This window comes from Bos taurus, chromosome 14, assembly GCF_002263795.3.
Source record: "Bos taurus isolate L1 Dominette 01449 registration number 42190680 breed Hereford chromosome 14, ARS-UCD2.0, whole genome shotgun sequence".
In the NCBI taxonomy this organism is placed as follows: domain Eukaryota; kingdom Metazoa; phylum Chordata; class Mammalia; order Artiodactyla; family Bovidae; genus Bos; species Bos taurus.
In genome coordinates, this window is record NC_037341.1 from 1634911 (window position 1) to 1660498 (window position 25588).

The 25588-nt window shown below is 60.2% G+C and overlaps 3 protein-coding genes across 3 annotated transcripts; 2 read left to right on the top strand and 1 right to left on the bottom strand.

Annotated features, from left to right (window-relative positions):
- Positions 1–332: 332 nt before the first annotated feature.
- Positions 333–24244, bottom strand: LOC100848939 (uncharacterized). Its single transcript, XM_015474368.3, has 5 exons — positions 24193–24244; positions 23939–24105; positions 23658–23837; positions 2440–2593; positions 333–2054 (listed from the first exon to the last, which is right to left on the bottom strand). Exons 1-5 carry the CDS (start codon positions 24242–24244, stop codon positions 1813–1815), a joined length of 795 nt encoding a protein of 264 aa, XP_015329854.1. The 3' UTR covers positions 333–1812.
- Positions 5922–13584, top strand: LOC104973965 (lymphocyte antigen 6E). Its single transcript, XM_025001992.2, has 3 exons — positions 5922–6197; positions 8450–8521; positions 12693–13584. The coding sequence occupies exons 1-3, from the start codon at positions 6146–6148 to the stop codon at positions 12902–12904; spliced, it is 336 nt and encodes a 111-aa protein (XP_024857760.1). The 5' UTR covers positions 5922–6145; the 3' UTR covers positions 12905–13584.
- LY6D (lymphocyte antigen 6 family member D) lies at positions 21624–23262 on the top strand. The gene is made up of 3 exons (NM_001076517.1): positions 21624–21684; positions 22445–22543; positions 22727–23262. The coding sequence occupies exons 1-3, from the start codon at positions 21633–21635 to the stop codon at positions 22960–22962; spliced, it is 387 nt and encodes a 128-aa protein (NP_001069985.1). The 5' UTR covers positions 21624–21632; the 3' UTR covers positions 22963–23262.
- Positions 24245–25588: the final 1344 nt, after the last annotated feature.

Consider the following 25588-nt stretch of genomic DNA (forward strand, 5'->3'; position numbering starts at 1 on the left):
CCGGCTGATCCAGGGTATTCAAAGCGGGGACGGCGTCGACAACCTATTTATTTAAATATTTTATCAAAGATATAAAGAGTAATAGGATGAGGATAGCTCAGTGAGGAAATTTAGTGGAGAAAAGAGGCTGAATAAAATTCCAAAGCAGGGAATTTACGTCACCTACGAAGGCCGCAGGCGTCCTCCCGTTCTCCCAAAGGAGAGGAGACACTAAGGCCTCCCCGGTCGGATCTTAGAAGCCCAGGCAAAATTAGTAGGCTTGACGAGCTTCCCCGCCTCAGAGGAAAAATTCAGCTAGAAGGTGAAAGAAAGAACGACATGGGGAGACCAAGTTTCGGTGAACAAGGCCCGCACTTTATTTTCCAAAATAGTTTTTTATACCTTAAGTTGTGCATAGAGGATAATGGGGGAAGGGGTGGAGTCATGCAAGGACAGCAGTTCCTGGTCCTAATCAAAGCCAGGCTTTCAAACTTATCATATGCAAAAGTTCAGGTGATTTACATCATCTTCTGGCCAGGAGGCCTGTTAACATTTTAAGGAACTTATTTTTCTCTAAAGGTGATTATTCCAAAGTCAGGCACCAGCCTCCAAAAAAGCATTGGACAAAGCTGCATTCCTATAGGGCAAAGGTGAGGTGGGCTCAATCAAGAAAAGAATTAACTCAAGGGTCCAAGGTTACAAACATTGAGGCTACTACTTACATTTCCATACACCCATTATATCAATCAATACACCGCCAAGGACACAGTAGGTAAGGGGTATGGAGACTTAGCAGCAAACATTGGCTCAATAAGTGAAAAACCCCTCACCAATACAATTTCTAATCAATCTTTTAACTACTCAAAGGAATCTGTTTTTAGACAGTTTAGAACATCTCATGCCTCTCACAGTTGGGAGGCTCTGAACAATCACATGTGGCCGGAAAAACCTATTCAGGCAGGCTAGAGGATTTCCAAAGGAGTTTGTAGGTTGAAACACTGTCAGACCCAGGAATTATTAACTGGAGCTGTAAGCTAACTCTTTTTTCAGAGAGAGGTAGTCGGGGACAGCCCCCCGTAAAGTCAGAGGTGTAGGTGAAAGCACAAAGCAGAAAGTAGGCAGACTCTGGTTTTGGGGGTAGATGCTCGAGAATTTTCAGGGGGACTCCTGAGGCTCGATCCCACCTTTGCGTATGCCGAGCCTCCTTCCTCATGACCTTTGCCATGGGCGGAGCTCGCTCCCCACAGTTCTGCATCTTTGAGTGCCGCTTGTCTCTTTCCGACGCCACGGTTTCTATAACACTCCCAGTCCTGAACTGGAGCGTCAGTCCACTCCACTCCCCGAGGTTTGATGGAACCCTGAGGGCCGTGTGGTCTCTGCCAGGGGAAGGGGTTGCTAACAATAAAGCAGCCATTATTTACCAGCCAAATGGGTTTATTCGGGAACAGCAAAGGATCGCAATTTGGGATTGGCAAAGAACGCAGCTCTGGTGAGCTATACGCACTGCACGTCTAGAAAACCAAAGACGAACCGCTTTTGCAGAGGAGAAGGGGAGAGGGGAGGGGCCGTTATGAACCAAACGTCCACTGGAGGAAACTGGGAGTTCACACCGAGGTGGCTTTTCATTGGCTGTGCTGCTGCCGGGCGGGGAGAAAATCTTCCTTCCTCCTGCTGGTCTGAGTCACCGCCCGCCAGAGAGGCGAGGTAGATGTCTTCCTGTCAGGACCTGCACTGACCTTGAAGACGACGTGCCGGGCGCAAGTGCTCCTACAGGAGCTGCCTGCCCCACCGCGACCCAGGCCGTCCAATTCAGTGACTTTCCCTTTGCTACTCTCACTGCTGGTGGTGAACCAGGCTCAGCTCCACACCCCACTGGTGCACAGCTTCTGGCAGCGACACTGCCTGCCACACTCCCACTTTGCCAGCAGGGGGTGCTGGAAGGAGCTGGACGCTGGAAGGTAGGAGCTTGCCTCTGACTTGGCTGTTCCTTCGCATTACATTTAACAGGATAACGGAGAGTGAAATTCCCCGGCCAGGCTCTGCCCAGGGTGTGCCAAAGTTTCCATGACGTGCTGCTGCAACAGAACCCAAGGGCACAGTCTCAGACAGGGAGCCTCTCTCATGCACCACTTCCTGGAGGCCTTGGCCCCTGCTCTGGTTGATGAGCTTCCTGGCCCACCTCCAGGGCCCCCATTCCGTGACTCAGCCCCAACCTGCAGGGAGGGAGTGCCAGGCTGTCCTGGGTGTGCCGCACAGGATGCTAGCTGCTGGGACACCCCTGTTTATCCAGTTTATCACCCTCCCGCTCCTGGAAAATACCAGCTGCCCACGCTCAGGGGCCCAGGCGTCCTAGCACCCTGGCTCCTTGCTGCCCAGACCAGCTGGAACTGGAGCACCTGCCCACCCAGAATGGGGGGACCCAGAGGGAATGATCTCATCCTGCAGCTCGCTCTGTCTCACCTTGGAAGGAGGCATCTGGGACAGTCCTGTCCACGTGGACACTCAGAGAACCCCGCCCCAAGACAGGGGTCCTTAGGGATAGGTATGGAGAAGCTGAAATTGTCCTTGCTGCGGGAAAACAGAAGGCTGCAGTGCTGGGAGCAGGGGCCAGGCTCTGTGAGAAGGAAGGGAGGGAGGAGGCGAGACTGGTCAGGGCGGGTGCCAGAGTCACTCAGGACACATGGCTTTCTGCTCAGGACACTCCAGGACCCACCAGCCTGAACTCTCCACTGACTGCTTAAGCCCTTTGTGAGGTACCTGGTGCCCCTGAGCAAGCCAGCCTTCCTCTCCTTTCCCAGCACTCTGCTCATGAGCCCTAAGACGAGAAGAGTTTCCATTCTTTGTGGCCAGGACTAAGGCTCAGCGTGTGACCAGGGTCAGGGCTCAGACTGGGACCAGGGTCAGGGCCCAGAGTGGGACCAGGGTCAGGGCTCAGAGTGGGACCAGGGTCAGGGCTCAGAGCGTGTGACCAGGGTCAGGGCTCAGAGCGTGTGACCAGGGTCAGGGCTCAGACTGGGACCAGGGTCAGGGCCCAGAGTGGGACCAGGGTCAGGGCTCAGGAGACTCCTTGCTGGAATAGACATAGGAACACCCTCTTCCCAACCTCTGAACTCTGGGGGGTCCGAATCCCACCTGGGACCTCACTGCCCCTTGCCCAGCACGGGGTGGGAGGTTGGGTAGGAAGCAGGGAAGGGGCAGGAGCAGGCCTCAGCCCCCTGTTTATGGGGAGGCCCTGGGCTTTGTCCCTGGGCCAAGGTCTTTTCCCAGATGTGGGATCAAGCTCCTCTGGGCAGTGTCCAGCCTCGGGCCTCACTGTCACCTTAGCCTCCTCGCCTGCCCCACAGGTGTGCGGGGCAGGATGCTCCAAGGCTCCTCTCAGCCGCTCTGGGGAGAGGAGGGCAGTGCCAGCCTGAGGAGGCCTTATGTTAACTGGCCTGTGCTGAGAGTCTAAGCCTTAACGGGAGAGCACCCAGCTTGTAGAAGAGTGAGTTTTAGATGCCTTCTGGGTAGACTCTCCCCCTACCCCAGCCCCTGGGTGAACAGGTGCTTGGACACACTTCTCTGCCCACACCCGGGCCAGGCAGCCTCTGCCCTCCTGCTCTCTTTGTGGGGAGGAGAGGACCCCCTCCCTGGAAGAGGTCTCTACAGGTAGCTGACCCTCTCAGACCCCCACCCCACAGGACTGCAGAGGCTTTGCTGCAGAAGAGAGCCTGTGCTTTTCCATGCCGACCTACTAGGGGAAAGGAGCTCTCACAGGTCCCCAGGAATATCAACCTCAGCTTGAGGAGCGCTGTGCCCGCTGGCTGAGACCCCTCTGACCTTGCCTGTCGGAGGGTTTTGGGAGTCCGCCTCCCTTGCCTATTGCTCTGCCCTGGCTCCTCCTCCTCAGAGCACCCCCTCCCCACCCTACTTCAAAATGCAGCCCACCCTGGAATCTGTTCCAGGCTATGCACACGGCTGCCCTGTGTGTGCCCCGAATGACTGATCTCTGATTGTGGCTCTCCCAGTTCCCCACCCCCAGCCCCTCGTCCTTGCACCCCCGGACCCAAGCCTGGCACTGAGCAGTAGTCAGCAACACCTGAACAAGTGGCTGTTAGCCACCTGCAGCAGTGGGGCTGGGGCTCCAGGTGCTGTCTGCCTCCCACAGCTTCTCTGCTGCGTGCACAGACCCAAGGCCGTGTCTGGCCTCCGCCTTCTGGACCCTAAGCTGGGTCTTTGGCTGGCTCACTGCTCCAAATAGAACTCTCCAGTCTGGGCCCCATCTTGCACTTCCCAACCACATGCTCCTCCAAGAAGATCAAAGAACTTGCTCAGGCTTGGGCTGAGTGCTCAGGCAGAATCTGGAAAGGCACCCAGGCTTCAGAGTCCAGTCTGTCTGTCAGGACAGCTCCAGGCAAGACTGGGCTTCAGGTCAGGGAAGCCATGGGCTGCAGCGCAAGGCCTGGCCATTGCCATGGCTCATGGCCACAGGAGGTCACCAAGCTAGGAGGGAAAATGGAGTGGGAGGAGTGGATGGAGTGGACGCCAGGATTGCTCAGCCAGTGTCTCCCACAGTCTTAGGGGAAGTGAGGAGAGCTCTGGTTCCTTACCCACCCTCATCTTTTGGGGCCTGGGACAAATGGGAGCCCACACACCATAGAGCCAAAAACATGAATGTTTTAAAAGAAGCATTAGAAAAGCTAAAATATCATTGACAAATGTACCATCAAAACAAACTGGACAGGGACTTCCCCGGTGGTCCAGTGGTTAAGACTCTGCGCTTCCAACACAGTGGGCACAGGTTCGATCCTTGGTCAGGGTACTAAGATCCCATGGGTTACGTGTGCAAAGAAAGAAAAGAAACAACAGTCTAGTGTGAATTTAGGTTCCAGGTTCCTTGGCTGCACAGAGAGAGCTTGGCCCCAGCTGGAGACCTGACCCATCCTGCCCTGCAGGGGCCCAACATGCATGCGTGTGGCCCCCAGCCCAGACATCTCCACCTCCCACCCCACCGACAGCTGCCCTGTGCTCAGCAGCTCAGCCCATTCTCTGCAGGAGGATGGAGACTGGGAAAGGCCACAGGCTCCAGGTGGGCACCTTGAGGGCACAGGCAGGGCAGCGGGGTCTGAGGGCGCTCTAGACAACACACTTCTCCCGGGGAGGGGAAGCTGGGGAGAGGGCCATGGGCACTGGCAGGTCTGGGTGAGGGAGGGCCAGGAGGTGAGTGGGGGTCCACCCTGGGGGCTGACGCGGGGGCAGAGTTACTCAAAGCAGACGGCGCTGACTGGGCAGACAGACCCAGTCGGAGCTGCATCCAGAAGGGTGGCTGTGGTCACTGGGGAGGGGACTGCAGGGGAGAGAGGCTGGTGGCCCCCGGAGCGGGTGGAGTGAGACATCAGGAGATGTGAGCGCCCTCCACCAGATACCAAGCGCGGGCCGCCCACTGTGAGCAGGCTGCACCCCCCAGGGCACCCTGGTCACCCACTTTCCCACAAGCCTGGCCTGGAAGCCTGATGGGCAGTGTCACACCTCCCAACAGGGTGTCAGGTGCCCCCTGGCTCTGCTCGCCTCTGGTTAGTTGGCCCCCAGACCAGCAGCACTAGCTCCTCAAGGATCTTGCTAGGAATGCGGGCTCGGGTTCCGCCCAGGTCTCCTAATCACAGCAGCATTTAGCAGAGCTCCAGGTGGTCCAAAGCCAGCTTGAAGCCTGTGATGCCTCAGTTTCTCCATTAAAATGAGTCTGGAGCCTCCCTGCTTGCCCTGGCTCAGGGGAGAAGCATGGGAGAGATGGCTATGCCTACTTGGAAGAGCTCTGGGGGACTGTGTCCCCCAAACCCCAGAAAGGACCCTGTCCCTAAGACTCCCAGAGCAGGTTGTCACCACAGACACCAGCCTGCACCTCCTGCTTTCTTCCCAGCTCAACCTGGGCCTTGTGATGATGGCAGAGACAGGGAGATGGATGGTTCCGAACAGAAAGAGGGGAACGGAGGCACAGGGGACCTTCTGAGAGCCCCTGGGGACCGTGGGGGCAGGGCAAAGAGAAGCCCAGGCGGCGTGAGTCAGGCTGGCCTGGCTGGCCCAAGCTCATCTCCAGCTAAATTACTAGGTCTGCTCTGGCCGGGAAGCCAGCCATATAAAGGCGCCCGCTGCTGGCTCTTCCTCAGTCCCAGCTGGCAGATACCCCACAATGAGGCCACTCCTGGTGCTTCTGCTTCTGGCCACGCTGTGCACTGACCTGGGTAAGGGATGCTGACCTGGGTGGGCGGCGCCGGGCAGGGCTGGCTCCAGTCTGAGGGTCTGTGGCGTCAGCCTGGTGTGAGGCTTTAGAGAGTGGGGGGAGAGGCCATTGAGGCTGCTCCCTGACCAGCCAGACACAGAGACCTTGGTACCCTTTGGGGCATGGTTTCTGGAACATCTGCCTCCTGTGGATACAAAAGACTGCAGCGAGCAGTCTGAGGCTGCAGAGCTCTGGGCCAGGCAAGGGGACCCGGGTTCCAGCCAGGGGGACCAAGTGTTCTGTTTCCCTGGGATTTCTGGGAGGTGGGACTCCAGTGCTAAACCAGGAAAAGAAACTGGTCACCCCTCTTCAGCCCCGGCTCTGCCCCTACCTGATGACCTGGCTTTATGACACTGAACATCAGTGCCTGCAGCTTTTGAGGTCACCGGAAATGGGGCCTGGGGAGGGGTGATACAGCCTGTGATTATTAAGTGAATAATTATCACCCAGGGGTAATTAGCCCCAACACTTCCCCTCACCCCCAGCTTGGCTGGGGGGCGGGTGTGGAGGTGGTGCTGTCTGGGGAAGGCCAAGGGGTGAGCGGGTGTGTAGGGTGGCAGCAAGGGGGTGCTGCAGTTGGAAGGGGGCTCCTTGGGGATCAGCCCCAGGTTGGGAGGCCTGGAAAGACAGATGGACATTTGTGCAAGGACGTGAGGCTGGTTCGGTGGCCCAGGCAGTGTGCAAGTTCACTTCTCAAAAGAGAGCCTGGTGCAGAGGTGGAAGTGGGAGTGGAGAGCCGGTGCTGGGAGGCCCAGTTCAGCGGTGGGAATCAAGGAGGGGAGGGTGACCTCTGGTCTTGGGTTTCCTGGGAGCATTAACCCATTAAGGCTCAGCACAGCTCAAGCTTATGGGGACTACCTGGACCCTGTGGGGGAAACCGAGGCACCTCAGAGTGTCCCCTGCCCACCAGCACCCAGGACTTGGTTGCACATGGGGAACTAGGAATGGCTGGGGCTCACCCTCAGGCAGAGAGGCCTCTTCTTGGGGAGTTCCAGAACACTGACCTGGGAAGGATGGCCTCGAGCCTCAGGCTCTGAGGGTCTGAGCTTGGCCTTCCTGCTTGCCCACGGCACAGCCGCCAGCACCCCGACTCTCCATGTAGAGGGGAGAGTTTTGACATCAGTCGATCCGTGTGTGCAAGGACACCCCCATAGGGCACCCCTCCCAGAAAACCCCCAGGGACCCCCACAGATCCCCCTGCCCAAAGCCCTGGCAGAGAGGTGCCCTCTCCTGCAGCACAGCCCCCACACTGCAGTAAGGGGCTTCTGGAGGTCCCACCTGCCCCTTGTCCTGTCACAGCTCCGGGGCCTCCCAGCCTGCTCCCCGTCGGCCTGGCTTCTGCCATGCTGTGCCTTCTGCCTGAGAGCTCTTTCCCTGGATGACAAATAAAAATCCGTTCATCTGTCCGGCCCAGCTCCGGGGCCACCCAGTCCAGAAAGCCTTCCCAGACGGCCCCTCCCTCTATGAAGACCACAGTCCTTCTCGGCCAGGTGCCCACAGCGTGTCCAGTGCATGCCCCACTCCAGCCCACTCCGGGTTACATGCTGTCCCTTTGTCGGCCACACTTGCATGGCCTGTGGGGTCTCCAGGCTGGGAGCCTTGTCCCCATCTCCATGTCTGTGGGACTTGAAGCCAGGCGCTCAGCACTCTGGGGCTGGCTGGGACAGGACTTTTGCTGCAGACGCCCCGTCCACCCGCCTGTTAGTCAGCAACCCGTAGCACTGCTGTGTGCAGAATCTCAGAGCCTCGGTCCTCCGGTCCAGGCAGCAGTCCTGGGCCAGGCGAGGACACTGTGGCCGAGAGGAACAGGGGCCAAGAAGGAGCACTCTGATCGCTTCTGTCCTGGGGGCTGCCTGCAGGCCCTGCCCACCATCTCCACCCACACTCCTGCTGCCAGACTGGCACTTGCAGGGGGCCTGTGGGGCACAACTGTCCCGAAGCAGAGCCCGAACTCACAGCTCATCTCAGGGGACCAGGGACGCCTCCAGAGCAGGAGGAGGAGAAGGAGGTGCCCAGCCCAGGCCCAGGCCCCCAGGGTCCCTGCCTGCCATGGCTGCCCAAGGCCTGGCCCAGACTGACCGGGAACACCCCCAGAGCAGGAGGAGGGAGAGGAGGCACCAGCCCAGCCCCAGGCCCCCAGGGAGCCCCCCCCGCCGTGGCTGCCCGAGCCCCCAGCCCAGACTGACCACGGGCCTGTGCTTCCTTCCCTCCCAGCCCGGGCCCTGCAGTGCGAGCCTCTGGTGGAGTGTGCCCCGCCCGACAAGTACTGTGTGATTACTCGGGCCGGTGAGTACCCACACCGGCCCCACCTCCTGCACGTGGGCCTCTCGGCCCAGCCCGGACCCCGGGGACACCATGTCCTCCTGCAGGAACCCAGCAGTGAGGCCCACCCAGGGCTGTAGGGGAAGGGACGGACCCATCCTTCTTTGTAGACTTCATGTGTCCATGCAAGGGCTGGTTAAGAGAAACTCCTTCAGCAACCCAACAACATTGTCACCCTGAGATCCCAGTGCCGGCTTCCTGGTTTGAGTGAGTCCCTGCATGGCGGGAGATCGGAGTTTGATCCCTGGTTTGGGAAGATCCCCTGGAGAAGGAAATGGCAACCCAATCCAGTATTCTTGCCTGGAGAATCCCATGGACAGAGGAGCCTGGCGGGCTAAGGTCCATGGGGTCACCAAGAGCTGGACACGACTGAATGACTAAGAACAAACCAATGTAAAGTATTTGGGAGGGAGGGAGCAGGCAGCCCATGGATTCACCAAGACAGGGACAGGGGGCTGGAGGGGACGTCTGCACAGCCTGGCCTTGGTCGGCAGCTCAGCCAGTGTGCCTTTCCCGGGCTGCCTGCCTTGCACCGTGGGCTGCAGGACCCGTGACCCCTGACCTGGGCACCCTGCACTGTGCTCGGGCCCCCCGCCTGCCTGCCCAGCCACACCGGGACCCTGCCTTCCCCAGGGCAGGCCCACGCCTTCCTCTTACCTCCTGGGATTCCTCCTCAGGTCTGAGCTGCCACGGGCCGGGTGGTGCCAATGACAGGCAGGGTCAGGGTGCAGGTGGGGCCCCAGGAGGTCACATGGCAGGAGTCTGCTCAGTGGGAATGCCTGGCCTGGATGGGTGGCAGAGATTGGGTAAAGATCTGAAATGAAGGGGGCCCCTCAGAGAGAAGAGATGTGAGGGGCAGGGGCAGACGTGGGCACTGCGTGAGGGCCCAGAGATGCGGGCTGGGCATCTGGGTCCGATTCTGGGAGGGAAGGAGGCACCCTCTCCCCTTGCAAGTGTGTGCTTAGTCGCTCAGTCATATCCAACTCTGTGACCCCATGGACTGCAGCCAGCCAGGCTCGTCTGTCCATGGGATTCTCCTGGCAGGAATATTGGAGTAGTCTGCCATTTCCTCCTTGCAGGTAGCTGCTGCCACTGAGGTCATGTCTGCAGAGGCCCCGCAGAGTCCCCCAGGCTCCCCACATGAAGCAGGGCATCCAGGCAGCCTCACAGGGGTCACCCTCTGGGCCATCGCCCCTTGTCAGTCCCAATGACACAGAGGCCCTTGCAGCCAGGACACATGACAGGGTCATAGGGTCTGGCCCAGAGCCCCAGTGAGTGCACAGCAGGGCTGGGACCCATGCTGGGGTCTATCTCCCCCAACCCAGCTGGCCATCAGCCATGTTCAGCCCAGAGACACCGTGCAGGAGCAGGGCACCCCTCTGATGCCTCTTGGAGCCTCCCCTTCTGTCAGGCAGAGAAAGACCTCACCCAGAGGCATGAGCATGTCCCTGTCTCGGGACTAGGGGACGAGCCCTGCTCCCGGCAGAGCCCCGGCTGCCAGGGCCGCAGCTGCGAGCTACTCCCCCTCCAAATCACCTGGCCGGTGGCCCTGAGTACCCACTAGGTGCCCCTGCCTCTGGCCCTGGTGTGAGGCAGGGACCACAAGATTGCTGGCTTCAAGGGGCTTACTAGGGAGAGGTGGCCAGGACATAGTGAGCCTTGAAGTAAGAAGGAATAAGGGGGGTGGACGCTGCTTCTTCCCAGCAGGCCCAGGATGCCCCCTGGCGCTCCCTTCGCCCCAAGAACCTCAGCTCTCTCACCCTGGATAGGACTAGACACCCTGAAGGTGCACAGTTCCATCCCGGGGTCGGGGGCTTCCCTTAGACACCCCAGGTCTGCTGTCTCTGCCTTCACCCCACTTCCCACCTGCCCCTCACCATCCCTCTGTCTGTCCATCCCCCTGTCTGGCCAGGCCACACTCCCTGAGTATCCCTTCCGGAGCCAGCAGTCAGACTCAGCCCAACCTGAGTCAGGGGTTCCCCGGACTGAGAAGTAGGGACGGAGCAGTGAGACCCCACCCGAGGGGGTGGTGCAGGGGAGCCTGGAGCAGCAAGTGGGGGGACAAGGACCCTATGGCCGGGTCAGGCCTGGGCGGGGGTGGGATGGTCACTGCTCTGTGCTCCCTGTGTCACCCAGCGTGCCTCCAGGAGGTTGTGAGTCCTCCCCAAGCCTCAGTCTTCTCATCTGACCATGAGGACGGCAGCTGGGCAACCCTGGGAGTTGCGGTGGTTTCTGGGCCTCCACTGCTGTGGATCTGCTGAGGAGGGGCCTGAGACCGTGGCCCCGCAGAGGTCCTCGCTGCAAAGAGCCAGCCCCTACTGGGCGCCAGGCCAGAGTATTAGTCATCTTCTCAGTCAGTCCGCTGACAGCCCCGCCTAATACACCATTCCTCAAGCTAGGAAGCTAGAGCTCAGAGCCTTCAGGGGAGGACGTGGCCACACTGGGAGGTGTCTTCTCAGTTGTAACTCAGAAATGGGTTAGCCAGTTACCAAACAGTACTCAGGTCCGCTCAACCGACACGCAGCAAAGCCAGTCTGCTCACACCAGGTGGTGATGAAGGGAAGTTAGCATTTATTACAGGATCTAGCAAGGAGAATGGACAGCTCGTGCTCAAAAGCCCCAAACTTCCCGAAGGCCAATTTTAAAGGCAACATTAGGGACGAGGGTGGAAGGTGCGTGGTCATGGGTTGGTGGAGAAGTTTTAACTGCGGGATTTTCTGGAATTTTGACCATCTGGTTTCAAGCCATCTGGAGTCCAGTGCTTCTGGTCAGTGTAGTCATCATCCCCCACTGGCTGTGGACAAGCATCAGAGTGTCATCCATGGCCCTTCCAGAGGAGTCAGCCACCCTGGCTCTGTCGTCCTGATCATTAGCTGCTCGAGTTTGCTCTTTGGAGTTTGAGGAGGGCCAAACAAGAAGCAAGGACACCAATGGGCTTGTATCCAGGAGACCCCCAAGTTCCTACTGGTTTCACCAAGACCACTCCTGTTATGTTCTGCCCACAGAAACACAGCTCCTTACCCAAATAACTCAGCAGAGCTGCAATTAATCGTTGAATTAACTGAATCCACTGCTGGGGTACAGATAAAGAAACACCCCATCCAGTGTGCAGCCCTGGGCGCCCCCCGCATCCAGGGGCTTCCTGGGGAGGGACAGCTGCCCATCTGGGCAAGCTGGTCTTTGCTCGATGCCCCTCAGAGGGTCACACTGGCCTATGACCCTCCTGGTCAGGGCACAACTTTGACCCTCCGGGAGCAGGCGTTTCTGTCCTCCTTGGCCAAGGCCTTGGCCTTAGAGAGCGAGAGCCTTCCTGGCACCGGTGGCTCTGATGACAGCACCCTAAACATGGCACCCAGCCATGCCGGCCGAAAGCCGATGCTTATTCAGCTTGCTCTCAGTGCTCCTCACAGATGAACCCATCTAGCCCTGAACAATTGCACAGTTGGTTCTCTGATTATCCACACTCTCCAGACGAGGAAATCTCCAGCCTCTGGGCCGACTGTGAACGGGAGTCCCCTTCGGGCGGGCTCACAGTTTCCAGTGCGTTGTGCATTAAGAGAAGTGACTCACGCTGACCTAGCACCACTGGGCTCTGAGCTGCCAGCACCATCATCTCAGGAGCCCCGCTCAGCATCCCCCCCAGGACAGGTGCAGAAACTGAGCCAGTGTCCATGGAGGAAGGCATCTTGCCAAAATGCCTTGCTCACTCCCCGGGGCCCCAGCTCACCCTGTCTCCCTGCACGAGGGATGTGAAGCTCTGAAGGCAAATGTGCAGGCTGCCCCTTGTCCTCTAGCCCCCACCCACCTTTTCTAGGGCTTGCCAGACCCACAAACAGACCGGTGAACACAGGGCCTGGCCTTCCCTCTGGAGCCTGAAACCCAGAGCAGAGAAGCGCCCCGACGTCTGTCAGAGGGGCTGGGAAGACAGGCAGGGCGTGGGAGCCACTGTCAGTCCCTGGCCCTGGGCATCCTGGAGGAGCCGGTGTGAGCGGGAGACACACACACTCACACTGGAGAGCCCGGAGCCCGGAGCCAGCTGTGCCTGCGGTGCCTGGGGCCCCAGCGGCAGGCCCTCCCCGACGGCCAGCTGGGTGGTGGAGCAGGCACCCACGGGCCCTTGCCCCTCTCTCCACAGCCAGCCCCAGTGGCGTCCTGGTCATGAAGTCCTGCGCCCCGACCTGCCCCAACAGCACCGTGACCTCGGACGGCCTGGCCCTCTCTGTCTCCTGCTGCCGGGACAGCCAGTGCGTTAGCAGCGCAGCCACAGGCCTGCCAGGCGGCCCAGGCGCCCTGTGGGTCACCACTGTGGCCAGCCTGCTGTGGGCTCTGCTCCGGGCGGCCTGCTGAGCCGTCTCACCCGAGCCCTCGCAGCCTGTGTGGGGTCCGTCTACAGCACTTGTCTCCCCGTCTCTCCTCCCTGCCTCCCCCAGGCCCCACCAGCCCCCTCCCAAGAGCAGTTCTCCCCGCCACAGGGAACCATCAGCTTGGACACACCTTCAACTCAGCCTTCTCCTGGGTTCCGGGGGTCCCCTGACCATCCAGCAGTGGGAAGGGCGCCTGGATTCTCCCCAGCCCCCTCCAGCCCACTTGAGGGGCTCCCCCTGGGGACCCCCTCTCCCTCAGGCCCTGCCTCTCAGGGCCCCCTGTGCTCCACGGCGACCCCCGCTCTGGTCGTTCCTGTGCAGGCGAAGGCAGACTTGAGAGCAGGGCTTTGCACGCGCCCCTCCGGCCACTCATGCCCCATGCGGACGCTCGCTCACCCGTCCACCTGTTCGTTGCTCAGCTGGAGCACCCATGCCTCACAGACCCAGGGGACATCTTCAGGGCCAGTGGGCCTGCCTCCTCGGGCTCTCACGCTGGAGCTCGGGGTGCTGAAGTCCAGGGGTGGGATGGGGTTTCTGGAAAGTCATCAGCACCCCTGCCAGCCCCTGCCAGGTTGGCTGACCACTGCGGGATGGACCTATCTCCCCAGGGGCTTTCCCCCAGGATGTCAAGAGAGAAGGAATAAAGCTGCAAGGCTGCTCTCAGCTCAGTCTGAGATGTTGAGTCTGGGGCGGGGGGTGGTTCCCGTCCTTCGTCTTGGGGAACCCCGTGCCTTGAAGGCAGGTGGTGGACACGCTGTAAGTGTGGGGGAACTTCAGCACACATGCTCAGGTGGGGAAGAAGCACTTCTGCTCCTCAAAGAGCAGGGTGTCCCCAAGCCCTCTGGCCAGGGTGGCAGAAACACACTCTCAACAAACCCCGAGTTGGGGGGCTGACATGGCAGCCCGTGGGGTGCCCGTCTGAGCCTCAGCCTCCCCCAGCGCAGGTGGTCAGCTCTGCGCCCCTCTCCCCTGCCCACCCTACCTCCCTGATTGGGGAACATCAGGCGCCCAGAGCTCTGGGGCTCCTTCCAGGCCCCAAGGTCTCCAGTTCTCCCGATGGTCTGCTCCCCAGCCCCTCTGCCCAGGGCCTCTGGGAGCCCCCTTCCTGCCCCAAAGGGAGGAAGGCCCTTCTCTGGCCCCAGGGCCTTTGTCCCCAGCCACTGCAGGGCCGCTGTGCCTGTCACAGGGCAGTGGTGGCCATTCTGTCACAGCAGTCCCAGGACGTGCGGGACAGCAGAGGTTCAGGCCAGTGGCGGGGTGTAGGGGGCCTGCCCTCTCATGGGGCTTCCTCCTGCCGTTGCATCTTGGGCTGTGTGGAGGACAAGACAGGCTGTGGGCGCCCTGCCTTGAACCAAGGTGGTCAGGGTTCCCTCGGGGCCCGTCCCAGCCTCCGGCGCAAGCTGCCTGCACAGGCCAGGCTGGAGACCCAGGAGGAGGTGGCCCTGCAGGGTGGCCATCCCCGCAGCAAAGTTGGAGCTCAGGGCTGGGCCACTCCGCCCAGCCTGAGAAGCTTGGGGTTTCTCTTCTTAAGGAAAGTGGAAATTTCCTTCCTTGATTCTCCTGTCAGACCAACCTTCCCTCTGGGGCAGGCCCCACCCCTACAAGTCCCAGCGGAAAACCACGATGGACGCCACCCCACGACTCATGTCCGCCTCCTCTGTGTTCGGCAGAGGGGGTGGGGCGAGGAGACTGTTTCCGGATGAAGTCGTTCACTTGTCCTCAGATCTCAGAGCTTTCTGGACCGCCCCCAACCGCCCATCCCACCCTACGCCTGCTCCTGGGGCCAAGTGGTGCACCGAAGCCTGAGTCCTCTCTGAGTTCTCCCCAACCCTGTCCACAGCTGCCCGCCCCCGCCCCCCACCCTGTCTCAAGTCCGCAGACCCCCGGAGAGTGCCTCCCGCATGGCAGGACCCCACACTGACACACACGGGAGCCACGGCCCACAGACCGACAGGCCGAGCTGAGCCCGCGGTTTCCCACCGGGGCTGGAGGGCTCAGAGGCGAGGCTGTGGTGGCCATCCTGACTGCGGGAAGGCAGCAGGGTGGCAGGTGCAAAAACCTGGAGGGGGGCAGGACTGACCCCCGGCAGGAGGCCGAAGGGCGGGCAGCAGACGCCCCCACAGGACAGGCTCTGGACAGCGGGGTGGGGGGCCGGTTCTCACCCTCGAGCCCCTGCTCCTGCTGCTGGCTTAGGGAGCGGCATTTTGGGTGGCGTGGGGGTGGGGCTGCGGCCTGTTATTCCTGATGTCCCTAAGGGAGAGCCACGGTGGGAGGGCAGGCACCAGCTCAGAGAGACCACTGGCCAGCGGGGGTCCTGGAGCCCTGAGCCCTGCATGTGTCCTGGGGTTTACTTTCAGAGCTGCCTCCTCTGGCCTGGGCACAGCCCTGGGGCTCCAGGGCCCCCCACAAGTCACGTTCTCCCCCACTCCCCAGGGGGCTGCCCCTGCTCCCCTCTTACGTAACATCACCAAGTTAAGATGACACAAACCCCTTGATCCGCTAAGCTCTTGTGACTGAACTCCTGACAGGCCCAGGTGGGGACCCACCTCCCTGCCCAAGGGCCTGTCCCCACACCCAGAGCAGGCTGCAACAACACGCACACCCCTGGACTAGGCTGGTGCCAGCACCGGGCCCCCAAGGCCCCAAGCAAAGCAGAGAGCAGCTGGGTTGGGCGGGTCCAGGTTTCTCGCTCAGCAGCAGACACCAGGTCTCCTCCACTCGGGTCACGTGAGGACAGCGTGCCATTAGTTCCCAGGCCGCGCGGCTGCCGCAGGGGCCACGCTGCTGTTCCCCATCATCCCGGACCCAGGAACCTTGTCGGTAAAATGCAGGATCTGAAGAGAGGCTGTCCACGTGTGAAATCTGGGTCTCAATGACAGGCGGAAGCCCTCTCACCGCAACACACGCTTGGGAAAACAGTAGTCCCCATTCCACAGTTTCATCAGCTATTTCCACAGAACCTGTAAGAAAATTCTAGGTCGTCCTGGCTGTGTTTCACTGGGGTTTAAAGAGTCGTATCTCCAAATAAGGGGCCATTTCTTGTTCCCAAGGGGCAAGGGACAGAGAGACGAGGGTGGAGGGTTGTCCTGGAAAGGAATTTATATAACGCTCTGGATAAAAGGTATGAGTGCCAAAGATGGACAGACCAGCAGGGCCCATGATTTTCATTAATATTTATTACAGTCTTAAGGGTTATAGTCAACGATGTCCTCCCAAAGCCTCCTCCTCCCCTGTTTCACGTATCAGTCCTGTTCAGTTGCTCAATTGTGTCCGACTTGGCGACCCCATGGACTGCAGCAATCTTAAGTAAAAAGGGAGTATCTGCATTTCAGGTGTTGCAAATCCCAGAGCTGCCCACCAACTACCCACAGACCTAAGGCTCTTAGAGCCCCATCAGGTCTCACTCCATGGCCTTTGAGAATGACTAGACGTGTACATAATTAAGAAAGGGAAGAGGACTGAGGACATAGAGAGACATCATTGTAACTATCTCCTAGAGCACACGTGAGTGGTATGAGTGGCTGGGTGGATGGATGGACAGATGGACAGATGGACGCATGGATGAATAAATGGGTACATGGAGTGGTGGATGAGAGAGTGTGTGTGTTAGTCACTCAGTAGTGTCCAACTCTTTGCAACCCCATGGACTGTAGGCCACCAGGTGCCTCTGTTCATGGAATTCTCCAGGCAAGAATACTGGAGTGGGTGGCCATTCCCTTTTCCAGGGGACCTTCCAAACCTAGGGCTCGAACCCAGGTCTTTGGCACTGCACGCACATTCTTTACCATCTAAGTCACCAGGGAAGTCCTGGATGAGTAGATGGATGGACAGACAGACAGAGTAATGGATGGATGGAAGAAAGATGAATGCATAGTTAGACGGGGAGATGGAAACATGGACGGATGGATTGACAGATGGATGGATAGATGGACGGAAGATGGAAGAATGCCTGGATAAAAGGATAGGCGGCTACACGGATGGAGAGGCAGATGAGTGAATAGATGGTGGGGAGGATGGATGGATGGGTAATGGATGGGTGGGTGGATCCATGGATAGATGGATGGATGAATGCATGATGGGTGCATGGGCAGGTGGGTAGGTGTTAGGAGCAAGTGATGGCAGTGAGCGAGGGAGGAAGGGGAGAAGGGCTCCATGTTCACTACCTTAGAACCTCTACCCAGGCCTTCAAGAAGGACACGGCTCACACCTGAGGGCTTCACCCTCATCACCCAGATCCCCAGGCTCCGGTGTCCTCTCAGGGATGCAGCCCAGAGGAGCTGACAGTCAGGGCCCATGCAGGGCTCCACGGAGAGGTGCCCAGGGCTTGTCCTAGGTGCTGGTGTGGGCAGGGGTCCTGCAAGGGCTCTCCCAGGAGAGTTTGTCTCTCTTGGCCCTCAGAAAGCTAAGGCTCCTGTCTGGCCATTCCTGGCAACAGGCTGCGCCCCAAGGCAGGGAAGGGCTTCCCATATGGCTACTCCTTGGATTTCCCATCTAGCAGAGCAGGAAAGAAGGGCCCTGCAGGTAGGTGAGGCCAGCACAGTGGGGCAGAGCCAGCCTGGAGCCCCATCCCCCAGCCTGGCCCGAGGACAGTAAGGGCATCTGGGAGCCTCACTCAGAGTCGGAGGAGTGCCCCTGGAGAAGGGCAGCTGGTGGCCCCGGGATCGGGCTAGGACGGGGGGTGGGGGCCCACCTCAGGCCCTGGGAAGTAGCTGGCCCATGGCCTTGGGTGACAAGGTGATTCTCCTTGACTAGGAGGGAGGAGCAGGGGGGCCTGGGCGGGGGAAGAGCCCCGGCCAGGGGGCCAGGCCCGCTCTGCTCCCACGCCTCTGTGCGTCACTGAGGGGCCCGAAAGCGTGGGCAGGTGTGGGACTTACAGGAACAGAGCAGGTCAGAGACGCCGTGTCATCGGAGGCCTGACTCACAGGGAAGTCATGGCTCTCCAGCTGTGAAGGAAGGAAGACAGAAACGGAGCCTGATCCCCAGGCCGCGCACGGCCTCTGAGCCAGGCCCTGGCTCCCTTGCCGGCGTGTCCTTGCCCCACTCCACCCTGGGGGAGCTCCCCAGGCCCCTGGCCTCTGCGGCATCACGCCCACGTGCGGCACACACAGAGATCGCAGGTGCACCCCCACACCTCCCCAGCGAGTCGGGGGCCCCAGAGGCCTGTCTCTCCTGTTTTGGTCTCTACTTCACCCTCTGTGCCTGGCCTGTGCCGAGTCCTAAAGCTCGGTTGAAGGAATGAAGGAGAGGGTGAACTGGGCACCTTGAGGAGGAGGGAAATCTAGGGGTACAGCTGGGCGATGCTGCCCCTGTAGTGGTCTGCAGCTGAAGAAGCCTGTCCCGGCACCGGGTTTTAGGGGGTCCAGACTGGGCCTGACTCGCCCGCCCCGGTGCCCACCCTCAGCCCAGGATGGGCCTGGGGGCCTTCCCAGGGCTACACTTCCAGGAGGCCTGGGTTGGCCACTGTGCTGCGCTGAGCCGGGCCCTTCCCTCTCTGGGCCACCCTCCTGCTCTGTGGTCCTGATCGCCAGGAGGTCTGGGCCCAGTCCTGTCCCGTGCCCAGGCTGAGACTGGGGAGGAGGGCAAGGAGGCAGGGAGCAGGCAGGGGCAGGGCTTGTCTTGGCTTCCTGGCCTGCTGAGTCCAGGGAACAAGCAGAGCAGGGGGGCGGGGGAGGGGTGATTCCCCTTCAAGGCCTCTCCTGGCTATCATGCCTGCTGGTACCATCAGGCCAGGGACCCAGGCTGACGGGAGGGCTGGGCCCCAGAAAGCAGCAGGAGGAAGGGAAGGAAGGGCTACTGATGGTAGAGAGAAGTGCCAAGTTCTGCCCACTCCCAGGTGACCTGGTGCCAGCCCCGTCCTCTCTGGCCCCTCATTTCTTTACCAGTGAAAGAGGATGAAAGACCAACTTCAGGGCTCCTCTCTCCCCTGAATCCTGCCTCCAAGACTGTAGTGGCCAGGTCACTGCCTACAGGAAGCCCTCCCTGACTGCACTGTCCCGGTAACTCCCAGTCCTCTGAGAGCTCTTGTCATCGGGATCACCCACTTTCTCCCACAAGTAAAGGGTATCTGGCCTTGATGTTTCTGCTAGGAAGCCCCCAGGAGAGGCGAGAGCCCTGTCCAGGGCAAAGGCCTCCTCCCCACAGAGCAGGGTCCAACGCCACCTCTGCTCCAGTGAGCAGCCCTGCCACCAGGGCACACAGCCACCGCCCCGGAGGTGGGCACGGGGTACAGGGACCCCAGCCCCACGTGCGGGGATCCCACTGCCCAGCGGCCAGCCACGACTGTGCGGCAGCACGGGGCTGACAGGAAATCCAATCCCCTAAACTTGTTTTTCCAGCAGTGTCCGTGCCCCCGGGCCCACGTGAGTCACCGGCCCCTCCTGCGTTCCCCAGCCCTGCCAGTCTCCGCCCTGTCACTGCGCCCACTTCCCAGGCCTCCTGGGCCCCCTCCCTCCCGCTCCTGCCTCCTGCCTGTGGGGAGGCCCCAGAGCACGGGGTGACTTTCTCTCTCTGGATCAGGGCATGAGAGCCCCACGTTGCCCCCCTTCTCAGTCCGGACCCCCAAACAAGCCCTGGGATCAGCCCTCAGGACAAGCAGCCTTCTCGGGCTCAGCAGGCTGAGTGGGGCTGCCTCATGGGCTCTGGTGCCCCCCTCCTGTGCCCCGGGGTCCCGAAAGGCACCGGAACACTCCCTCCACCTTCAGGCGGGCTCTGCAGGCCCCGTGCAGGCAGGCAGTGCCTGCTTGGGCCCCCAGCTCTGTGCAGTCCGCTGCAGTCTGACTCGGCCCCACCATGGCAGGGAAGAGCAGAGGCCAGCTCAGCCGTCTGCTCGCTGGGGGCCTCGGGGAGGAGAGGCCTGAGCCGGTGCCTCAGGGAGCCTTGGGCAGGCCCTGCCCCAAGACCTTCAGGGGCGTGTCCATCGGCAGGCCCATCGGCAGGCTTGCTGCTGGCGAGGGCCCAGGGCTGACCTTCGTCAGTGCTCCAGCCCCACCCGTGGTCCTCACGGCCTGCCTCTGTGCGTCTCACCCACACCACCCAGCAGGCTCTCCAGGAACAACAAAGAAGTGGTGGGGTCCCAAGACCAGCAAGGGATTCCCTGGTGGCTCAGACGGTAAAGAGTCTGCCTGCAATGCGGGAGACCTGAATTCGATCCCTGGTTTGGGAAGATCCCCTGGAGGAGGGCACGGCAACCCACTCCAGTATTCTTGCCTGGAGAAGCCCATGGACAGAGGAACCTGGCAGGCTACAGTCCATGGGGTTGCAAAAGAGTCAGACGTGATGGAGCGACTTCACTTGTACTTTCAAGGCCAGCAAGTGGACAGAGAAACCTGCGAGCAGAGGGGCAGGGGGGCAGGAACCTCTCGCGAGAGGCCCGAGTCCCTCCTGTGAACACTGCAAGAGTGGGATGGTGGTGGGGATCTGCTCGGCACCCCCAGGCAAACCCTGCACCAGATGGGCCCCTGGGCCTGGCCGGGAAGAGCACATTGCCTCTCAGGACCAAAGCAGACACAGACAGCACCCGTCACAATGAGGGCCTGACTCTTCCCTCCACACCGCCCCCTCCCCAGCAGCCCGGCCCTTGCCCCTCCTCTGCCACTCCAGGTCCCACTGGATCACATGCCCCCCCCCCAACTGTGGTGCCCACCTCTCTGCAAGCACATCCAGCATCCACAGCCCTGCCCCGAGGGCTTCTCCGTCCCCCTTTCACCCAGGTCCAGACAACTTAGTGAACGCTTTGCTTCCAGGTTGAGAAACAAGGACATCACAGTCAAGAGCCATTCCAGCCATCCAGGGCAACCAGGAAGGAGAAGGATACCTGCCATCCGGCAGCCACCGGGCTGCAGCCACTCCCCGCAGTGAGCACTGAAGACACTGTGATAGCACTGAAGATACCCAGGTCGCTGAGGTGCATATGGAAGGAATGACCTCAGCAAGCCCAGACTGTTACATCTTCCCATACAGAGGAAAACCTGAAAATGCTTAACTCGAGATAACCGGTTTTCTTTAACTCACAAGAAATACTTCGGATGTTCAGACTACACGCCTTGTGTTACAAACTCCTATATAAGCTGACTCCTCTCTGCCCTGCTCCTTGGAGCAGTTCTCTCAGGGTCAGTTGAGGTGCTGCCCTCCAGGCCTGAAGTCCTAAACATTCCCACCAAATAAAACGTGTGTGTGTGTGTGTGTTAGTTGCTTAGTCATGTCCGACTCTTTGCAACCCCATAGACTATAGCCCACCAGGCTCTCAACTATCAGGTTGTGACTGTTTTTTAAGTCGACGCTGGGGTCTTTTTCTCAGGAGACCTGGTGGTTTACCTAGCAACCCTGAGCCCCTGGAGCCCAAGAATCTAGGGCCTCCTCCCACCCCGGCCCGAACATGGCACTGGGCACCCCCAGGGCACCTGCACAGACCTGGGATTCTGTGACCCTATCTGAGGGTGGGGGTCGGAGACAGCGACCAGAGCTGGGCAGAGGGTGAGAGCAGAGTGAGCTGAAGACCCAGCTGACACCTCTGTCTACAGCCTGACGAGGGGGGAGAGGGTGGGAGGTGGAGAGGGACAGAGAGCCCTGCAGCTGGCAGGCAGGGATGTGCTGGGCTGGAGGGTGTGGGCCAGGCAGGGTGGGGCAGGTCCCCGCCCCTCCCACCAGCACCTGTCCCAACTATAAGGCCTCCAGAGAAGGGGGGCCGCCAGTGCTCCCAGAGGCGCCCCAAGATGAAGACAGTCTTGCTGTTCCTCGTCGCCTTGGCTGCAGCCGCTGGGCCAGGTGAAGGGCTGGGTGGGGGCTGGGGGAGTGGGAAGCCAGACCCTGGAAGCCCGGAGTGGCTTCCCTCTAGGCACGGAGAACCCTGGGCTTGCGGGGGCTAGAACAAAGTAAACCCCGCACCTTAACTTCATGGGATCACAGACTTACAATATTTCAGAATCAGAGAATCTTAGAGTCAACCTAGAGAATCAGATACGCGGAGAGGGAGCAATGCTGGGGGTTGTCTTGATATGCTTCTCCCCGAGAAAGACAGAGGCCAGAGGCCAGCCCCAATGCCCTCCCAGGCCCCAGAGCCCTCCCAGGGTCGCCCATCCCCCTGCAGGCTCAGCATGGCCAAACTGACAGTCCCCAGGGTGCCAACTCCGCCTCAGGTCCTCACCGTGGGCTGCCCGCTGTGAGACAGTCCCCGGGGAGGGGACAGCAGCCAGGTCCTGTGAGCTGCTGTTAGCACACCCCAGAGCCTCTGATGCCCCTGGGGAAGGGTCTTCAGTGCAGCCATATTGGCCGCCTCGCCAGTCCTCTAGACACGCCCAGTGCTGGACAGCTCCTGGGGAGGGGCAGGCGCCAGGGCCCCAGCCCATGGGGACGTTACCTCCTGCCTCCCGGGGCTGTGTGCAAGATGTGAGCCCCGGTGGGGCCCGGGGACCTCAGAGCGATTGGCCCAGGGCAGGGGCAGCAGAGAGCTCTGTCTAGCAGGGGTCTCCCCAGCCTCTCTGGGAGGGCTCCCTGGAGCCTGCTGAAGCCCTGGCTCTCTCCCCAGCCCAGGCACTCCGCTGCCACGTGTGCACCAGCTCCAGCAACTGCAAGAAACCGCAGGTCTGCTCAGCCAGCTCCAGCTTCTGCAAGACTGTGATCAGGGGTGAGCCATCTGGGGGAGGGAAGGAGGCCCTGTGGGGCACCCTGGGGCTTGAGGATCATCCCTGGGGAGGCTGGTGGAAGAGATCTCAGTGACAGTCTGGTCCTGGTGGCGATGGAAGCTGGGACTTGGGAGGCCCTGGGGGATGGGGTGCCACCTGGCCTGACCTCGCCCACCCATCCCCAGTGGAGCCTCTGTCTGGGAACCTGGTGGAGAAGAACTGCTCAGTGTGGTGCACGCCCACGAACAACCAGCAGGGCCAAGTCAGCAAGGGCCAGGAGACCACCCTGTGCTGCAATAGCGACCTGTGCAATGAGGCTCTGCAGAGCTGGCAGAGCGCCGCGCCCGCCCGCACCAGTGCCCACCTCGGCCTGGCGCTGGCCTGCGGCCTCCTCGCCCTCCTCTGGGCCCCTGGCCTGTGACCCCCAGAACCAGGGCCCCACCCCCTCCTCTCCCTGGCCAGGATGGAGGCTCATGGAGGCTCAGACACCCGGGGCTGGGGTCTCTGCAGAAGGTCTGGGGCCAGGCGGGCGGCCCAGGGGCAGGAAGAGCTGAAGGCTTGGAGCCGCCCTGGCACAAGAGGAGGCGCCTCCCTCCCAGAGCAGCGGGGTGGGGGAGGGGACAGGAGGCCTTCCGCTCCCTCCTGATTTCATCTTCATCTGTTTGGTTTCTGTTTGTTTTTCTATTCAAAGCCCAGCGTTGGAATAAATGACTGAAAACCAGTGTGGTCGTGTGAGTGCTATTCCGGAGTGGAGGGGGTGGGGGGCGGCGGTCATCCGCACACACAGGCCCCCAAGTCCCAGGGCTTGTCACCCAGAACCAGTTTTGGCAGCATGCACAAGGCCTGAAGTGCCGCCGTCACCCTGCCTTGCTGGAGGGGACATGGCCCTCCCCAGGCCCCTCCTCTGCAGCCCCAGACAAGGAAGGCCCTCCTGAGGGAGACCTGAGAAGCAGGGCGCAGGAGCTCGTGGGTGCAGCCGTGATGGGCAGGCCAAGCTCTCCACCTGACTGCCTGAGACCACCCGGGGGAACACCCCGCCCACCCTGCCAGCCCTTACCCAGCGCCCACATCCAAGCCCTGCAGGCCCAGGGTCTCTAGGATCCCGCTTTGTCCTACCAGGTCGTCTTGAGCAAGACCCTTCTGCTCCCGGAGCCTGGGAGCCCTACGCGTACCAGCTGCGCGCGCCCGGGGAATCCAGCGCGTCGCAGTGTCGGAGGTCCGAGGTCCCGGCGCCTGGCCGAAGCTGGCTTCTCCCTCTCCGCCCTCGCAGGGCCAGCGATCCGGCCGCCGCTCCTTCTGTGTCGGGAATATTCCGAGGACCAGTGCGCCACCCGGTGGCCACACGCGGGAGCCGGGCCTTGGGAGGAGCTGCTAAGGGAGGCTGCCCCGCCCCTAACTCGGAGCCCACTAGGGGCCCTGGGCGCCCCGGAACCCGCAGCAGGGAGTGGAAAGAGCGGGTCAGACACGCGGGCCACAGAGGTCGGGCAGAGGGACTGCGTCGCGCCGGGCGAGGACTGTGCCTTGCCCTCAGGGGACCCCACGGCAGTCTGCCCTTGTGGCTGGGCTTTGGGTCAAGAGGTGGGGAGCAGGGACAGGGACGTTCACCTGGAGGGAAGGGACGGTGATTCCACAGGGGACCCCCACCCCCCACCTGGAAGCCCGGGGCAGCCGGCGAAGTTCCGAACAGAGGAGGTTGTCGCCATGTGGGACCAGGAAAGGCTCCACAGAGGGGACATCCCTCAAGGGACAACCCAGGCCACATGGCCCAGGAGGAGCTGAGAGGTGGGAGGTGCCTTCCAATTCCTGGGAGCGCCAATCGCCCCCAAGCAGGAGCAGCGTCTGTGAGTGAGGGCAGCAGTGAAGGGCAGGGTAGCCTTCCGGAGCTGCTGGACAGCAGCCGCCTGCCCGGTGTCTGTGTCTCCAGCAGCTAAAGTAGTGACCTCTGTTTGGACCATTCAGTGTGAATGCAGGTGGCATGGGTTTAAGGCTTTCATCCTGCCTTCCCTGTTCTCTGTCCATCTGTTCTTTTTTCCTTTCCTCTCTTTTCTGTCTTCTCTTCTGTGAAGAGATTAATCTTTTGTGATTCCATTTTATCTCCTTTGTTACTTTATTAAGCAGAGCTCTTTGATTTTTCTTTTCTTCCTCTGTCTTTTCTTTTCTTTTTTAATTTTAGAAAGGAATTCTTTCTGCTTTTGCATGTCTGAAAACTGTATTTCCCCTTCACTTTTCAGAGATGTTTTCACTGGGCACGTAACTCCAAGTTGTTCGTCTTGCTTTTGTGCTTTGGTATTTCAAACATTGCTTCACTGCATTGGCTTCACTGTTTCTGACAAGAAATCTGCTGGCATCCCTATCTTCAATCCTCTGTGCATCATATAATCTCTGCTTCTAGTGTTTTCTCCTTACCACTGGTTTTAAGCAGTTCATCACACAAGGTGCTTTGGTATCAGTTCAGTTCAGTCGCTCAGTCGTGTCCAATTCTTTGCTACCCCATGAATCGCAGCACCCCAGGCCTCCCTGTCCATCACCAACTCCTGGAGTTCACTCAAACTCACGTCCATCGAGTCTGTGATGCCATCCAGCCATCTCATCTTCTGTTGTCCCCTTCTCCTCCTGCCCCCAATGCCTCCCAGCATCAGAGTCTTTTCCAATGAGTTAACTCTTGCATGAGATGGCCAAAGTACTGGAGTTTCAGCTTTAGTATCATTCCTTCCAAAGAACACCCAGAACCAATCTCATTTAGAATGGACTGGTTGGATCTCCTTGCAGTCCAAGGGACTCTCAAGAGTCTTCTCCAGCACCACAGTTCAAATGCATCAATTCTTCGGTGCTCAGCTTTCTTCACAGTCCAACTCTCACATCCATACATGACCACTGGAAAAACCATAGCCTTGACTAGACGGACCTTTGGTGGCAAAGTAATGTCTCTGCTTTTGAATATGCTATCTAGGTTGGTCATAACTTTCCTTTCAAGGAGTCAGTGTGTTTTAATTTCATGGCTGCAGTCACCATTTTTAGTGATTTTGGAGCCCCCCAAAATAAAGTCT

Coding starts and splice junctions, on each gene's coding strand:
- LOC104973965 (XM_025001992.2), top strand. CDS start 6,146: ATGAGGCCACTCCTGGTGCTTCTGCTTCTGGCCACGCTGTGCACTGAC. Junction 6,198..8,449: donor CACGCTGTGCACTGACCTGG/GTAAGGGATGCT, acceptor CTTCCCTCCCAG/CCCGGGCCCTGCAGTGCGAG. Junction 8,522..12,692: donor CTGTGTGATTACTCGGGCCG/GTGAGTACCCAC, acceptor CTCTCTCCACAG/CCAGCCCCAGTGGCGTCCTG.
- LY6D (NM_001076517.1), top strand. CDS start 21,633: ATGAAGACAGTCTTGCTGTTCCTCGTCGCCTTGGCTGCAGCCGCTGGG. Junction 21,685..22,444: donor GGCTGCAGCCGCTGGGCCAG/GTGAAGGGCTGG, acceptor CTCTCTCCCCAG/CCCAGGCACTCCGCTGCCAC. Junction 22,544..22,726: donor CTGCAAGACTGTGATCAGGG/GTGAGCCATCTG, acceptor ACCCATCCCCAG/TGGAGCCTCTGTCTGGGAAC.
- LOC100848939 (XM_015474368.3), bottom strand. CDS start 24,244: ATGGCGACAACCTCCTCTGTTCGGAACTTCGCCGGCTGCCCCGGGCTT. Junction 24,106..24,192: donor CGGCTGCCCCGGGCTTCCAG/GTGGGGGGTGGG, acceptor CTTGACCCAAAG/CCCAGCCACAAGGGCAGACT. Junction 2,594..23,657: donor GTCTTGCTCAAGACGACCTG/GTAGGACAAAGC, acceptor TCCTTCTCACAG/AGCCTGGCCCCTGCTCCCAG.